General features: G+C 45.2%; 1 protein-coding gene across 6 annotated transcripts in view; it reads left to right on the top strand.

Annotated features, from left to right (window-relative positions):
* The window catches only part of CHD9 (chromodomain helicase DNA binding protein 9), a 289270-nt gene that overhangs the window by 219937 nt on the left and 55733 nt on the right, over positions 1-13600 (top strand). For all 6 annotated transcript variants that reach the window (XM_040328665.1, XM_040328668.1, XM_040328667.1 and 3 more), the window contains 2 exons: positions 8690-8885; positions 12019-12186. In XM_040328665.1, the coding sequence (XP_040184599.1) occupies positions 8690-8885; positions 12019-12186 (364 nt within the window). The remainder of the gene's footprint in view (positions 1-8689; positions 8886-12018; positions 12187-13600) is intronic.

Here is a 13600-nt window from a genome sequence, read left to right as displayed (position 1 = left end):
TGGGTTATTCCCATTCAGACCCTCCGAAGATTCGGGTGGATGTTAAACGTTTAGGCCAGAAAGTGTAGCTCAGTGGCAGCAAGCCTGCCCTACATGTGTGCGACCCAGGGTTCAAATTATGGGCATGCTAGGTTCCGACTCAGCGTTGGAGTATCTAGTGTTGATCCAGACTCCTCAGTGGCAAAGGTCCTTCTTCCCCTGGAGAAATTGCAGACTCTTCAGTCTGCGGAGAAGGTATTGGCATCACGCAATCGGTCTTCTCTCCGGGCGCCTGCTGGTTCAGGGTCTGTGGGTAGCCTCCTTCAAGGTGGTACTGTATGCCCAGTTCCACACCCTGGTTTTCCAGTGGAACTACTGTCCAGGTGGTAAAAATCTCTTGTCTCTGAAATCATTAGATTCCTGTGCGCCACCTAGTCAGAGTCTCTCTGAGTTGGTGACAGAGATTCCCGACTCTTCGGTCCGGGAAGTTGTTCCTTCCTTCCAGTGGTCGGTGTTTACGACGAATGCCAGCTCACGGGTTGTGAACCTGGAGGTTCACAAAACTGGGGGGTCCAGTCGGCCCTGAGTCGCTGGACTTGCGTGGACCTATGACCACACCTCCTTGAATGTGTCTGGTCTCGGTAGCTACCCAGGGTCGGGCCTGGCTAGTGCCTGGTGGAAGACCGCCTGGGAATACCAGGTGCCGTCTACTGTTCATTGTCCTACTATTTTAGGCGATCAGGCTATGCTTCTCCTTGTGGTCGACCAATCTGGTTTCAGCCGGACAACGCCACGGCCGTGGCTTCAGTCTACCATCAGGTATGCCGGCAGGCAGACTACTGGAGTCGCCAGATGCTGGACCAGGGCGACTGGTCTTTGTGCTTGGGGTGTTTCGGCTCCCTTGCAGGAGGTGAGCCTCACATGGCATGGATCTCCTGGCAGCTTGTCTCCGCCGCAAGGGTGTCAGTTAGTGGCCAGGTCTAGTGATCTTGTACAGACGCGTCAGTCGCGCTGGTGGCCCTGTGTTGTCTGTATCGGTGATTTTTTGCCATTCCTCCATGGTAGTTGCTTCCTCGGCCGCTCCACAGAGTGGATGCTGAGATCCCGATGATTCTAATCGCTCCAGATTAATCTCGGCGTCCTTGGTACGCTGATATCGGGCGCCTGGTAGCGGAGGCACCCTGGCGATTGCCAGGGCAGGAGGTTCCTGTCTCAAGGTCCCATACTTCCTCCTGTTGTACAGTCACTGACTTGCTTAACATGGTTATTGGAAGCCAGACTTTAGGTGACCAGGGTCTGTCTGACTCGGTCATCTCAACAGGGCACCGTAGTCTTCTTCCGGAGGATCTACCGTCGCACCTCTCTTGGTGCGAAGGGATGGAGTGACGTCCACGGGCGTACTTTCAATGTCCAGGGTCCTGCTGTTTTTAAAGCTTGGATTGGATCTAAAAATTGCTTAAAGCACCGTTTGGGGGCAGATTTCAGCCTTGGCTGTGTTCTTTTAGTGGCCTTTTTGCGGCCCGTTCCCTGGTGGGTCCCTTTTTTTTTTTGTGTGCAAGGGGTTTGTCATATACTTTCCCCTCTTGGCCCATCTCTTCCCCCATGAGTTTTGACTCTGGTGCTCTCGGTTCTTCAGGAACCTTCCTTTTGGAAACATCAGAGAGATTTTCTCTTGACACTATCTCAGAAGGTGGCCCCTTTAGTGGCCTTTACCTCTGTTAGAGGGGTTTCTGAGTTGGCGGTCTTGTCTTGCAAGCCGCCATGCTTGATCCCCCATAAGGATTAGGTGATGGTGCGCCCGCGACCTTCCCTTCTTCCGAAGGAGGTTTCGGCCTTTCATACTTTAGGCGTGGTACGCGCTTTGCGGGTATACCAGCCTACTACGGCTCCATTTCGGAGCTTCTGACTCTCTTTTGTGTTGGTGTCTGGTCCACAAAAGGGCCTGGCGGTCTCGTCGACCACCATTTCTCGGTGGATCGGGCAGGCCGTCATACAGGCCTATGCTCCTAAGGGCGGGCCCCCCTTTCCGGTCACGGCACTTTCGACCAGGGCAATTGGTGCTTCCTGGGTTTTTTTTTTTTTTTTTTTCCCGACATCATGCGTCGGTCTCACAGGTGTGCGAGGCGGCGATTTGCTCGTCCGTTCACGCTTTTTCCAGAATTTACATGGTTGCTGTGAGTGCATCTTATGATGTTTTTTTCAGCCGCTAGTTTTTGCCGGCGGCTGTTTAAAGTTGCACCTCCTCCGTTGAGGAGCTCTGCTTGTTTTGGGGTGAAGTTAAAATTGTTTTTACTGATATATTTCCCACCCCTCGTTTTTTGACACTGCTTGGGGACGTCCCACTTGTCAAGATTTAAGGAGCTGTGTCCGTCCATGGACGATAAGAGAAAATAGGATTTTTTGTACTCACCGTAAAATCCTTTTCTCTGAAGTCCATGGACGGACACAGCTCCCACCCCTCCTTTTTAGGTTTGTACTGCTTGTTACGAACTGAGGCTGCAAGCTGCAGTGAGGAGGGTTATGTCTGGAGGGACCGCCCCCTGGGCGGGGCTGTTCAACTCTGTTAATGTAACATGTATTTAACTATTTAACATGTTTCTGCCTAGTCCTCTCCTGTAAACAGGGAACATAACCCACTTGTCAAGATTTAAGGAGCTGTGTCCGTCCATGGACTTCAGAGAAAAGGATTTTACGGTGAGTACAAAAAATCCTATTTTTATAGCTTACACTAGTAACTAAACTACTAACTTTAGATTTGGTGGCTGCATTAATTTAACATTTTCAGGCTGAGAACATTTCTTTTATATAACATTGAAATTAACTTTTAAATATTTATAACATGACAAAATGAAGACCAAACAAAAAAGAAAGATATTTCCCTTCCTTCCCCTTCCTCCCATACGTCCACATTTTGAGAATCGTAGCTCCTAACTCAATCCCGTATCCATGTGGTAAAGCCACAGTTTCCAGATAGTATCAAACCTCTTAGATAAATTCCTCCTAAAATAACATGCCCCTCATAGGAAATGGATCTATTCAGATCAAATATCCAATCCGATATAGTTGTGCTTTTTTTTTTTATTTATATATAAATTTCAAAGGGCAGCCTGTAGGACCTTTCAAAACGAACTACACCTGTAGGGTAGTGGTGTGAGGAGTCCCATGGGATTTGAAGGGGAAGTATTTTTACTTCCAAGGGAAAACTGCATCAGTATTCAGTTTGAAAGGGTCCTTAGGCCTGATATACAATATTAGATACTTTATGTTTAACCCAGCGGTTAGGAAGACCCCGGCACGGTAGGGCTTTTTTTTTTTTTTCCCTCTCTGAGTGGGTTCCTTCGGGCTGGTGCATCGTTGATTCGCTTGCCTTTTTCTTTGATCTCACTTCTGGGTGTTAGCTCTCTTTTCTCTCTTTGTTTCCTTTGTCTGGGTTTCTCGCTTCCTGTTCCTCCTCGGTGGGCTGATCCTTGAGTTCTGGCTGACCGACCACCACTTGGATTGTGGTGGGGAGCTTGCTGGGGGGGGGGAGTGGGGGACTCGGGCAGGGGGAGGGAGCAACTGAAGGGGGGATTGGGGGGAGAGGGTAGGCGGGCCGGAGGGGTGCTGGCTTAGAGGGGCCTATTTGGAGGGTGGAGGGCGGGCCTTTGCAGCCCCTTTAACTGGCTATGAAGGATTAAATTAATATTGGTGTAATAGACAGCTGATCATAACAGAGTGCTATTAAATGATTGCTTTTTAATCAATAATTTCTGACCACATTTTCAAAGTAATACTAAAATATGGTTAATTAATGAAGAAAATGTTTGTAATGAATTGTTGCTAGAGTACTTACAGATTGGCCAGCTTGTTTATATGGTAGTCTCCGGGTTATAGAGTCTCTCTGAATGCATATTTATATATTCTATATAGTGTGTGCACGGTAAAAGAAGTCATGTCTTCGAGGTGTATTCTGATGAAAAAATAAATAAAAATACTATGAAAGAAGAGGAGGAGGAGGGGGGGGGGGTAGGGGGCGAAAGAAATTGAATAAATGTATGAAATTGAAAAGATTATGTTTGATAAGTAAAGATAATATCAAGGTTACTGGATTTCCACATCTGGAGCAAGCCGCGTCAGTTGTTAAACCAATTTTAAACAAAAATTCTGGAGTCCTATACACCCTGTGCAGGATATAAAATTGTGTTAATTTAAATGAGGGTGAAAGAGATGCAAGTGGAAGAGCCTGAGGAATTCTAGCCCAGACATGGTCAGGGATAGGACCAAGATCGTGCTCCCATTTTTCTCTAGATGGACAATAATAGTTTTTAGACGTACCCTGTGATAAAGACTTGTATGTTACAGTTATTAGGCCTTTAATTACACTTGCCTGAACCACTCTTTCCAGGACTTGGCCCGGGGGAAACAAAACAGGACAAAGAGAATTTGGAATATAAGCCATGTTGCAGCTGCAAAAATAATTAAAAAAAAGTATCTTGGGTTTTAAGAGAATTCCCTTATCAAATTATTTAAGTGCCCCCCTCTCATATAGTTGAGATAGGGTAAGAATCCCCATTCGTTCCCATCTCTGAAAGCACTGGAGGGTCAATGTTTTAGGTAACCTTTTATTGCCCCAAAATATGGGTATATTTAGTTTGATAAGCAACCCCATTATCCTCTTAACAGATTCACACACCTTGTATACAAGTACTAGAGTAGGCAACTTTGAATTAGCAGAGCACCCTGATGACCCCTCCAGGGCTAGCAGCGGCTGGCGTCCCCTGAAAACGAAAATAAACTAAGTGAAACGAGGAGCAATAAGGTCTCCGATTCCCTCTGTGCTAGATGCTGCAATTAAGCAGCTAGAAAGTAAATCCTCGGGTTTGGAGCCGCTAACCTCCCAGCCTTTTTTGTATATTGTAGAAGATCTAGTTTGATATGGGTTGTCCGATTTCCCCATATAAAATTTCTAAATATCCTGTTGATTTAATAAAGTTCTTCAAAGGAATCCAAACTGGGCAATTATGTAAAAAAAATATAAAGGTTGTGGCATCCAAACCATCTTAATTAAATTTATACGGCCTAATACTGAGAGGGGAAGTATACACCAAAATCCTACTTTGCATTTGAAATCTTGTCAATAATGGAGAAATATTGTCCACTATGTATGACAAAGGGGATGCAGTCATTGTAACTCCCAGATATTTAAAAGGGGAAACAATTACAAGTTGTGGGCATACTAATGGCAAGTTCTTCGGAAGTGAATCCAATGGCAGAAGCACAGACTTCTCCCATTTAATGGCAAGTCCTGAAAACCTCGCAAACTCATCCATATAGCTCATAACCGCTGGCACAGAGAACCAAAGGTTTGAAAAAAATAGAATAACATTGTCTACATATAATGCTACCTTTTCTTCCATAATTCCTCTTACCAAACCCGTTACGTCCAAAGCCACCCGGAGAAGGGATGCCAATGGTTCAATGGCAAAAGGGAGGGATGACAGAGGGCACCCCTGCTTTGTGCCGTGAAATAAGAAGCGGGCTTGATCAGGATGAATAATATGTGTTATCTTTTTCAATCTACTGGCTAAAACCTTAGCCAGTATCTTCCACATCTGTTCACAATAAAGAAAATAGACCAATATGATTTTGGAAAAAGTGAATCTTTTTTTTATTCGGGATGACTAAAATCGTGGCTTTGGACATTTGAGTCTGGGAGACGTCCTTCCACTAAAGCTGAGTTAAATGTTTTAAGTAGGGCTGCAACTAACGATTATTTTCATAATCGATTAGTTGGCCGATTATTATTTCGATTAATCGGATAATAGCCTTTAAAAAAATGTTTAAAATGTAAAAAAAAAATTGGGCCAATTTGTTGTTGGGCAGATTACAAAACACAAATTGCCGCAAAACACATTACATGCTTTCTGCAGCTTCTCCATTGAAGTATATTGAACCAAAAAAAAAAAAGAAAATGGCACCGTTTTGCGTTAAAAAGTCTGTACCCTTTCCAAATACGCAGCAGCTGAAAAAAAATCATGGATGTGAACGTGTCCCATAGGAAAACATGCAAATGAACTGTAGTGTGTTTTTGCAAAAAGCACCAAAAAACAGAGGTGTGAACCCGGCCTGAGATGTTTAGTAACATAATCGGGGTTAAAAAAAAAAAAAACAGAAATAAGTACAAAAAGAGCAAATAATCGCTACTGTAAGGGGTTCATTTTTTTACTGTGGGACAGTAAAAGTAATATTTACAGTAGGGATTTGCTTTTTAGTACTATAAAGGGCTAAATTTAGTTGTTTTATCTCCATTATTTTACTGGCCGATTTAATCGATTATGAAATTAATCGATTACAATTTTCATAATCGATTAGTTGTCGATTAGTCGTTTTGGCCCTAGTTTTAAGTAGGGTAGGTAACAACACTTCGCCAAATTTTTTATAAACTTCAACTGGAATGACATCCACCCCTGGTGCTTTATTATTCGCAAAACTACCCACTGCAACTTCTGGTTCCAATAGGGTCAAGGGGGCTTTAAAGGGGTTGTAAAGGTACAATTTGTTTTCCCTAAATAGCTTCCTTTACCTTAGTGCAGTCCTCCTTCACTTACCTCATCCTTCAATTTTGCTTTTAAACGTCCTTATTTCTTCTGAGAAATCCTCACTAACTATTCTTCTGTCTGTAACTCCACACAGTAATGCAAGGCTTTCTCCCTGGTGTGGAGTGTTGTGCTCGCCCCCTCCCTTGGACTACAGGAGAGTCAGGACGCTCTCTACATTGCAGATAGAGAAAGGAGCTGTGTGTTAGTGGGCATTCTGACTCTCCTGTAGTCCAAGGGAGGGGGCGAGCACGACACTCCACACCAGGGAGAAAGCCTTGCATTACTGTGTGGAGTTACAGACAGAAGAACAGGAAGTGAGGATTTCTCAGAAGAAATAAGGACATTTAAAAGCAAAATCGGAAGATGAGGTAAGTGAAGGAGGACTGCACTAAGGTAAAGGAAGCTGTTAAGGAAAAAAAATTGTACCTTTACAACCCCTTTAAGCATCTCCTGATCTTCCTCTGATGCTCTTGAAAGAGTAATCTAGTCAAGGTAAGCAGTCAACTCAGCAAAGGTGTAATTAACCTGTGATGTATATAGATCTTGATAAAAAGAAAAGAAAATAGACAAGATATCTCCTATGCTAGTGTACACCTGCCCACCCTGATCCCTCTGTGCCGGTTACAGAACACATTTCAACAGTGCGAACAAAATGGAGTCTCGTGCTTAAAGGATCACTAAAGGAAAACATTTTTTTTAGCTAAATAGCTTCCTTTACCTTACTGCAGTACTGGTTTCATGTCCTCATTGCTCGTTTTTGCTTTGATGTTGCTGTAAAACTGCTCTGATCTCCACACTTCCTGGTTGTCTGGCTCCTTATAACCATCATACTGGGAGCTTTTCACGATGGTCTAAGCTGTCATTACTGTGTGTCTAAAACTTAACAGAACCAATCGGATTCATTTTAAAAACAAAACACTGCCCTGGATTTGTTTGTTTTTGTTCTGTGGGTCTCTTTACTTCACATAAACATGAAACCAGTTTAAAAACGAAAGTGAAACTACAGGCACATTATATGATTGAATTTAATCTATTTTTAATCATTTTTAAAAGGAATCGGTTAACTTTTATGTAGCAGCCTCAGAAGGTGTGCTGTGAGCACAAATTGCGAATGGAGAGGCGCTATGATTTTTCTTGGGCCCCTAAACATGAACGATGTTATGGTCAATGAGAAACTATCATCTATACTGCCTGATTCCCATGACCAGTTTTCTGCGAGTTTGGCAGCCCTGGATATCCTATGCTCATCCTTCGCGCTTTGACCATACGTTGCTTACATTATGATACTTTTGGGTACATTGTCCTCTGAGGCTACTCTCACTCTTCTTTCTTACTTCTACCCTATTTTTTTATATTTTTTACCCCTCTTTTTTTTTTTCTGCATCTTCAACCTTCTCTATTCAACCAAGGAGATCCGTATACCTTTTTGTGTATGTCAGCTGACTGGACAACGCCTCCTGTTCAGTGGCAGAGAACACGTTGTAGCTTGGTGCAACCCCTCAGAGTTTTGAGGTTTGGTCTCTTCTCGTTTTTCTTTTTTTCTTTTGTTACTACTAACCCTTGAAAACATCTGAACATTACTTTCATACAGTTTGCTTATTGCAACAACTTACTCAATTTCTCTCTTATTCCACTGTGTGTTGCTCTGTATATCTATGCTATCTGTTAATAAAAACCTTTCTAAAAGAAAATTCGAAGGGAGCTAGGCAGAAATGTCTCAGACGTACAATGCTTGCACCCATTCAGATGCAGCCGCTGTTCGGGGATTTGACAGCTGGTGGGGCTGGCTGTAAAAATACAATAGCTGCAGCAGGAGATTTGTGCATCTGCTCTGTGTAGCGTGGATAGAGACATCTGTTAGATTTTATCTTTTCAGCACAGGCTGAACAGAAAAAATGATATACTGTATGTATGGCTATCTTTACAAAGAGTGAAAGCTCAATAAGGCATATCTTACCCGACTGACCTGCCAATGTTTTTCTCCTGAAATTGAATTGCATGTAGCTTGATAAAGTCAGTCTTGTGCGCTGATAGCAATCTGTAGTCCTTACAGGTGCTTTTTATTCTTCCATACTTACTAATCTACTATTAACAGTTAATCATTCTGCTCCTTATCTCCTGTTCCCCTGCAGATATCTGTACGAACGCATAGATGGACGAGTTCGAGGAAACCTCCGGCAAGCTGCTATTGATCGCTTTAGTAAGCCAGATTCAGATCGCTTTGTATTCTTGCTTTGCACCAGGGCAGGTGGTCTGGGAATTAACTTGACTGCTGCTGACACCTGTATCATATTCGACTCTGACTGGAACCCACAGAATGACCTCCAGGTTAGTAGATTTTCTAAAAACCGCACACTACAGTAGGTGAACGCGATATTGTGTCAATCTCGCTCCCTTTCTCGGCGAGATTGAGCACCTACGAGCCCCATCGCGGGAGCCAGCGCCGAGCTGGCTTGCCGCGATGGAGACAGAGCCGTCATAGAAGCGACGGGAGATCCGACTTGGATTCCCGCCAATTCTACACGTGTGCGGCGTTTGTTATGAATCCTGAGGGGGGAAGTCCCCGCCGGATTTTAAATAAAAATCCGGCATGGGTTCCTCCCTCAGGAGCATACCGGGCCCTTAGGTCTGTTATGGGTTGTAAGGAGAGCCCCCCCTACGCCGAAAAAAACAGCGTAGGGGGTCCCCCTACAATCCATACCAGACCCGTATCCAAAGCACGCTACCCGGCCGGCCAGGAAGGGAGTGGGGACGAGCGAGCGCGCCCCCCCCCCCCCTCCTGGGCCGTACCAGGCTGCATGCCCTCAACATGGGGGGGTTGGGTGCTCTGGGGCAGGGGGGCGCTGGTTGTCGGGGTATGCGGGCGGGAGGCTTATCGGAATCTGGGAGCCCCCTTTAATAAGGGGGCCCCCAGATACCGGCCCCCCACCCTAAGTGAATGGATATGGGGTACATCGTACCCCTAACCATTCACCTGTAGGAAAAATGTCAAAGTTAATAAACACACCACACAAGGGTTTTTAAAATAATTTATTTTTCTGCTCCGGAGGCTCCCCCTGTCTTCTTTATTAGCTCTGTTTACCAGGGGGGGCTTCTTCTTTGACGTCTTCGAGTGGGTGGGGGCCGCCGTCTGGTTCTCTTCCACCGCCGGGGGGGTCGCTTTTAAAAAAGCCCCCACCCCCCGGCGGGTTTCCTCCGGCGTCTTCGGCGGGGGGGCTTCTTCTTCCGCTATCCCGACGGGTCTTCTCCGCTATCCGGGGGGTCTTCTCAACTCTCCGGGGGTCTCCTTCTATGTTCGCCGCTCTCCGCTGTTGACTCGGCGCACCCCGGTTCTTCCTCTCGCTGTCCGGTGCCTTCTTCTGTGCTGTACGTCTTCTTCTCCTTCCATGCTGTGAGTTCTTCTTCCGTGCTGTGACGTCATGTTCTTCACTTCTCTTCTTCTCCCGATGTTGACACGTCGCCTTTCCTCGCTGCAATGACAAGTGCGTGGCTTGCATCGGATTTATATAGACCTCACAATCCCATCCCATGTGATACCTACCCACGTGGGTAGGTATCACATGGGTAGGTACAGAGCATGATGGGACTGTGAGGCCTATATAGGTCCGACGCAAGCCGGGCACACGTCATTGCAGCGAGAAGAGCCGGCCGGCGTGTCAACATCTGGAGAAGACGGAAGACGAGAAGAGAAGAAGATGACGTTACAGAAGAGCGGACTGACCGCCGCCAGTATAGCGGCGGCCAGCCCTGAAGGAGAAGGAACCGGACAGCGGGAGGAAGAACCGGGGTGCGCCGAGTCAAGAGCGGAGAGCGGCGAATATAGAAGAAGACCCCCCCAGAGCTGAGAAGACCCCTGGAGCGGAGAAGACGTCACAGAAGAGCTGAGAAGACCCCCGGAGCGGAGAAGACGTCACAGAAGAGCGGTGAAGACCCCGGAGAGCAGGAGAAGACCCCCGGAAATCGGAAGAAGAAGCCTCCCCTGGTAAAAGAGCTAAAGAAGACAGGGGAGGCCTCCGGAGCAGACTAATAAAATATTTTAATACCCTGTGTGGTTTATTTGTGTTTTTACCACTTTTCTTGCAGGTGAATGGGTAGGGGTACGATGTACCCCATACTCATTCACTTAGGGTGGGGGGCCGGTATCTGGGGGCCCCCACGCCGTTTTTTTTCGGCGTAGGGGGGCTCTTCTTACAACCCATAACAGACCTAAGGGCCCGGTATGCTCCTGAGGGGGGAACCCATGCCGGATTTTTATTTAAAATCCGGCGGGGACTTCCCCCTCAGGATTTATAACAAACGCCGCACACGTGTAGAATTGGCGGGAATCCAAGTGGGATCTCCCGTCGCTTCTATGACGCGCTTCCTGGGATGTGCTGTCACTATTCCAGTGAGTGCGAGATGTCGGCGAGATCTCGGCACCATGTCGCCGAGAATCAGCGCGATGCTGTCGTGCTAAAAACACAATATCACAAACACCTACTGTATGTAGCTAGGAAATCTCTTTATTGTTCTTGCTAAATACAGTTCAACCAGCAGATGATGAGAACGTTGGTTGAGCAGTGGCCATCAGTCACCTAAAACTGAACTCCAGACAGAGAATGAAGTAAAGAAAGAAATGCAGTTTTATATTCATTTATAAATTATTAAATGTGTGTTTTACATTGGACCCGTACTGATATCGGCCTCCTGTAATTCCAAGCACAAGGATACATAGATTGAGGGTTAGCTCTGATTCAGCAATTTTTACACTGTTCTAAAAGCGTGAATATTAATAGGGGGCATAGAGGTGTAACATCCTCAAGGTTCTTTTACTGCTTTAGCATGGTTTTACAGTCTGTAGTTTGTATTGGACATTGTTGTTCAATTGTAGTATAGTCTGCAGGGAGGTCCAGCATCTGATTGGGCTGAGTGCGAAGGTGTCTGGATCAGAAGAATGTCTAAACAGAATGTCATATCCTTTAGAAGGTTGAGCAATTTGCATAAATATTACTCCTGTGTGTTTAGTTGTGTGCCTGGAGTTCAGCTTTAGGCTAAAGCTGGGTACACATTGTCTGAAAATTGGCTGGTCCAACAGAAACTGGCTGACTTTCCGCCCGTCTGTCCGTCCGTACAGCAGTCTTTCTGACAGAAGCCAGTCTAATGACCAGCTTTTGTCGAGGGGCACAGCATCAATCAGCGCTCGCAGCCTATGGCTCAGTGCTGCTCTGTGTATTTTGGTTGGGGGCAAGTGGTAACCCCCCCTGTCAGAATACAATAGAACATGGGGGATCATCACATCAACATCACATATGTTGGTATGGCGATTTGTCAGGTTTCTTTCTTTTCAACTAGTTGGGTTGAGGGGAAAAAAAATGTTAGTGTGTACTGGACTTTATTTTTTGTTATACTTGTTTAAAGAATGTTATAGAGTGACAACTGATGTTTGTTTTCCCACTCCATAATCGTGTGTTTTTTTTCACAGGCACAAGCAAGATGTCATAGAATTGGTCAGAACAAGGCTGTGAAGGTTTACAGACTAGTAACAAGAAATTCTTATGAACGGGAGATGTTTGACCGAGCTAGCCTTAAGTTGGGTTTAGACAAAGCTGTGCTACAGAGCATGAGTGGAAGAGAAAACAGTGTTGGTGGGGTAAGTTATTTTCATTAAAGACCTGTATATTCCCTAAAATAAAATGCATTTCCCTTAGTAGAGACACATTCGACTTCTACAGTATATTAACTGCATAATAGAGGTTGGCGAAGCAGTCCCTCACCTTGAGTTATACTCAATACCACCCATGCTTATTCTCTTCCATGTATAGTTTGTGTCATTTTTTTTTTTTTTTTAATCCATTGTGTCATTTTAGTTGAGTTAATTTCCAAGTTTTTAGAGTCCCACTCTGGGATTATGTTTTTGTCTGAGATGCGTTAAGAGATTATAGTGACAGTGTGGAATCCATTATTTAACTCACTATATTCGGCACCCCAGACATGCTTCTTAATTAAAAGCACTACATTCCTGCAGCCCATAGGTGTGCGCAGCCTATTGCATTAGGGCAGTGTTTCTCAATTCCAGTCCTCAGGCCCCCCCAACAGGTCAGGTTTTCAGGATTTCCCTCAGATGAAAAGGCTGTGGTGATTACTAAGGCAGTGAAACTGATCAAATCACCTGTGCAAAATAATGGAAATCCTGAAAACCTGACCTGTTGGGGGGGCCTGAGGACTGGAATTGAGAAACACTGCATTAGGGTGTGCACCCCAAAGCCCAAACACACACACTACCGATCACTCACGATGTTCATTCAGAAAGGGAAGGGGGCAGTAAATTACATATTTACTGGCCCCTTCCCCACTCCTAAAACATCCACAGCAACAGCCGATAAGAAAGGGAAGTTGGCAGCGCTGCCGGGGGGGGGAGATGGGACCCAGGGCAGTAGGGGGAATCTATGCTGCTCTGGGTGATTAGGGTGTGCCTGGGCACACCTGGCACACCCTGTGCGCACGCCTATGCTGCAGCCATTGCTTGATGTGTTGAATGACCAATGAGAGTTAACACTCACGACTTAAAGTATTGACTATGGGGTTCAAATGCTTCACCCTTTTTCTGAACACCCTGCAACAAAGTAGTCTTACTCCTGTGGCTGATCTTCTGAATTTTCAACTTATTTTAGCAACTATTATCCAATTACTCAACGTCTCAGCATTTAAGAGAAGGAGCTCTTTTTTAAGCAAGTTGTCTTTTTTGCTAGCCAGGTTAGTGGTATGCACATGGGTCAAAACTAATGCCGTCTGGGCTTGGCAGTTCAGAAAGAGAATGTCTGCCTTAGTTCACATCTGTGCGGTGCATTTTAGGTGCCTTTTACATGCATTTTTAGTCGCAATAACATTTCCTTTACTGTGTATATTGTGTGTTTTGATGAAAGTGGAATGTGGAACAGAACTTTTTATCAGGAGGTTTATGGCTATCTTAAAATGGGTCTGACATAGTCTAAAATGTTTCTAAGGTAGCAGAAGTGCTGAAATGTAGGTACTTTTTGCTTTGCTTTGATTACTTAACCCCGATA

Source organism: Rana temporaria, chromosome 11, assembly GCF_905171775.1.
Source record: "Rana temporaria chromosome 11, aRanTem1.1, whole genome shotgun sequence".
In the NCBI taxonomy this organism is placed as follows: domain Eukaryota; kingdom Metazoa; phylum Chordata; class Amphibia; order Anura; family Ranidae; genus Rana; species Rana temporaria.
This window is presented reverse-complemented; position numbering and strand designations above follow the sequence as displayed.